This window comes from Seriola lalandi, unplaced genomic scaffold, assembly GCF_002814215.2.
Source record: "Seriola lalandi dorsalis isolate HSWRI2012SDOR001 ecotype SW California unplaced genomic scaffold, Sedor1 jcf7180001958581, whole genome shotgun sequence".
NCBI classification, from domain to species: domain Eukaryota; kingdom Metazoa; phylum Chordata; class Actinopteri; order Carangiformes; family Carangidae; genus Seriola; species Seriola lalandi.
Window position 1 is genome coordinate 1 of NW_019429250.1, and position 1,077 is coordinate 1,077.

General features: G+C 47.3%; 1 protein-coding gene across 1 annotated transcript; it reads right to left on the reverse strand.

Moving 5' to 3' along the window:
• Nucleotides 1–9: 9 nt before the first annotated feature.
• Nucleotides 10–971, reverse strand: LOC111658382 (ral GTPase-activating protein subunit beta-like; the record flags this gene model as incomplete). The annotated part of the gene is made up of 4 exons (XM_023410929.2): nt 814–971; nt 527–682; nt 203–388; nt 10–104 (listed from the first exon to the last, which is right to left on the reverse strand). Coding segments are annotated over exons 2-4 (350 nt in total), but the record flags the coding sequence as incomplete, so codon positions are not given.
• Nucleotides 972–1,077: the final 106 nt, after the last annotated feature.

A 1,077-nucleotide genomic window follows, 5' to 3' on the forward strand; every position in this document is an offset into this window, starting at 1 on the left:
TTTCTGAACGGCATCTGATCCAAACGTCTCAGATCCTCTGAGAATCCTGGAAGAGACGAATCCAGAGACACCAACTGAGCTGGGACACCGCTGGTACCTGGATCCTACGGACAGGTGAGAGGGAGACAGGTGAGACAGACAAGTCTAAATGAATCAATAACTCACTGAATCGATGTCTGTCCTGTCCTCGTGTCCTCTGTACCTTCAGGGTCTCAGGTGTCAGGAGACCGAGGTGGGACAGGAACAGTCTTGCCGTCTGAAAGTTAGTGACCGGAGGCGGTGGCCTGCAGGTCGTCATGACAACCGAATGACCACTCGCCTGTAGCTGATCCTCAACCTGGCGTTGTCTCTTTAACACTGCTCGCAGACGCTCCAACTGCCGATGAACCTGACAGAGGAGGAGTTTAGACCTGACTGACACCTGACGCCAGGTGATGACTCATCATACATAACAGCTATCATAAAAAACACCACGTGGAGAACAGGTAAAGAACACCTTGGGTCTTGACCCGGTTGAGGTTCCTACCTCCTCAGTAACGGCCTCGTTCAGGGCTGGAATACTCAGATCTGCTTTATATGAAGGAAATCTGTTCATGTTTTCAGGAAACACCTGATGTTTGACACCACATCGTATCCCAGAATCCTCCTGGGCTACACCGCAGTGTTCTGGGGTTCGAGTTTTCTGCAAAAAATCAACAGACAATAAGGATAAAACACTGATCTGAAGCCTGTGAAACACACTGCGTTTACTTTTTACATCGCTATTATTGTGTGTTTGTTATACTACTCAGTGATGCAAGTGTAAGTGGTTACCTGTGTAGGTGTTCTTCCCTCTCTGGGCTCCAGGTGGAGCTGTAGAGTCCAGCCGTGACGCCCTGATGGTCCTCTGATCAGCACTGTGAGCGATGGACATGATGCTGCACACACGATACATACATTAAAAACAGTATCTGAATGATTGATCGATCAGCCAACTCACTGAGAATGAATCACAAAAAATTCAGATACGTGATTATTTAAGTTGTTTTCAAAGGAGAACTGGAGTTTCTGTACTTGAATATGTTGTGTTTCTGTGAG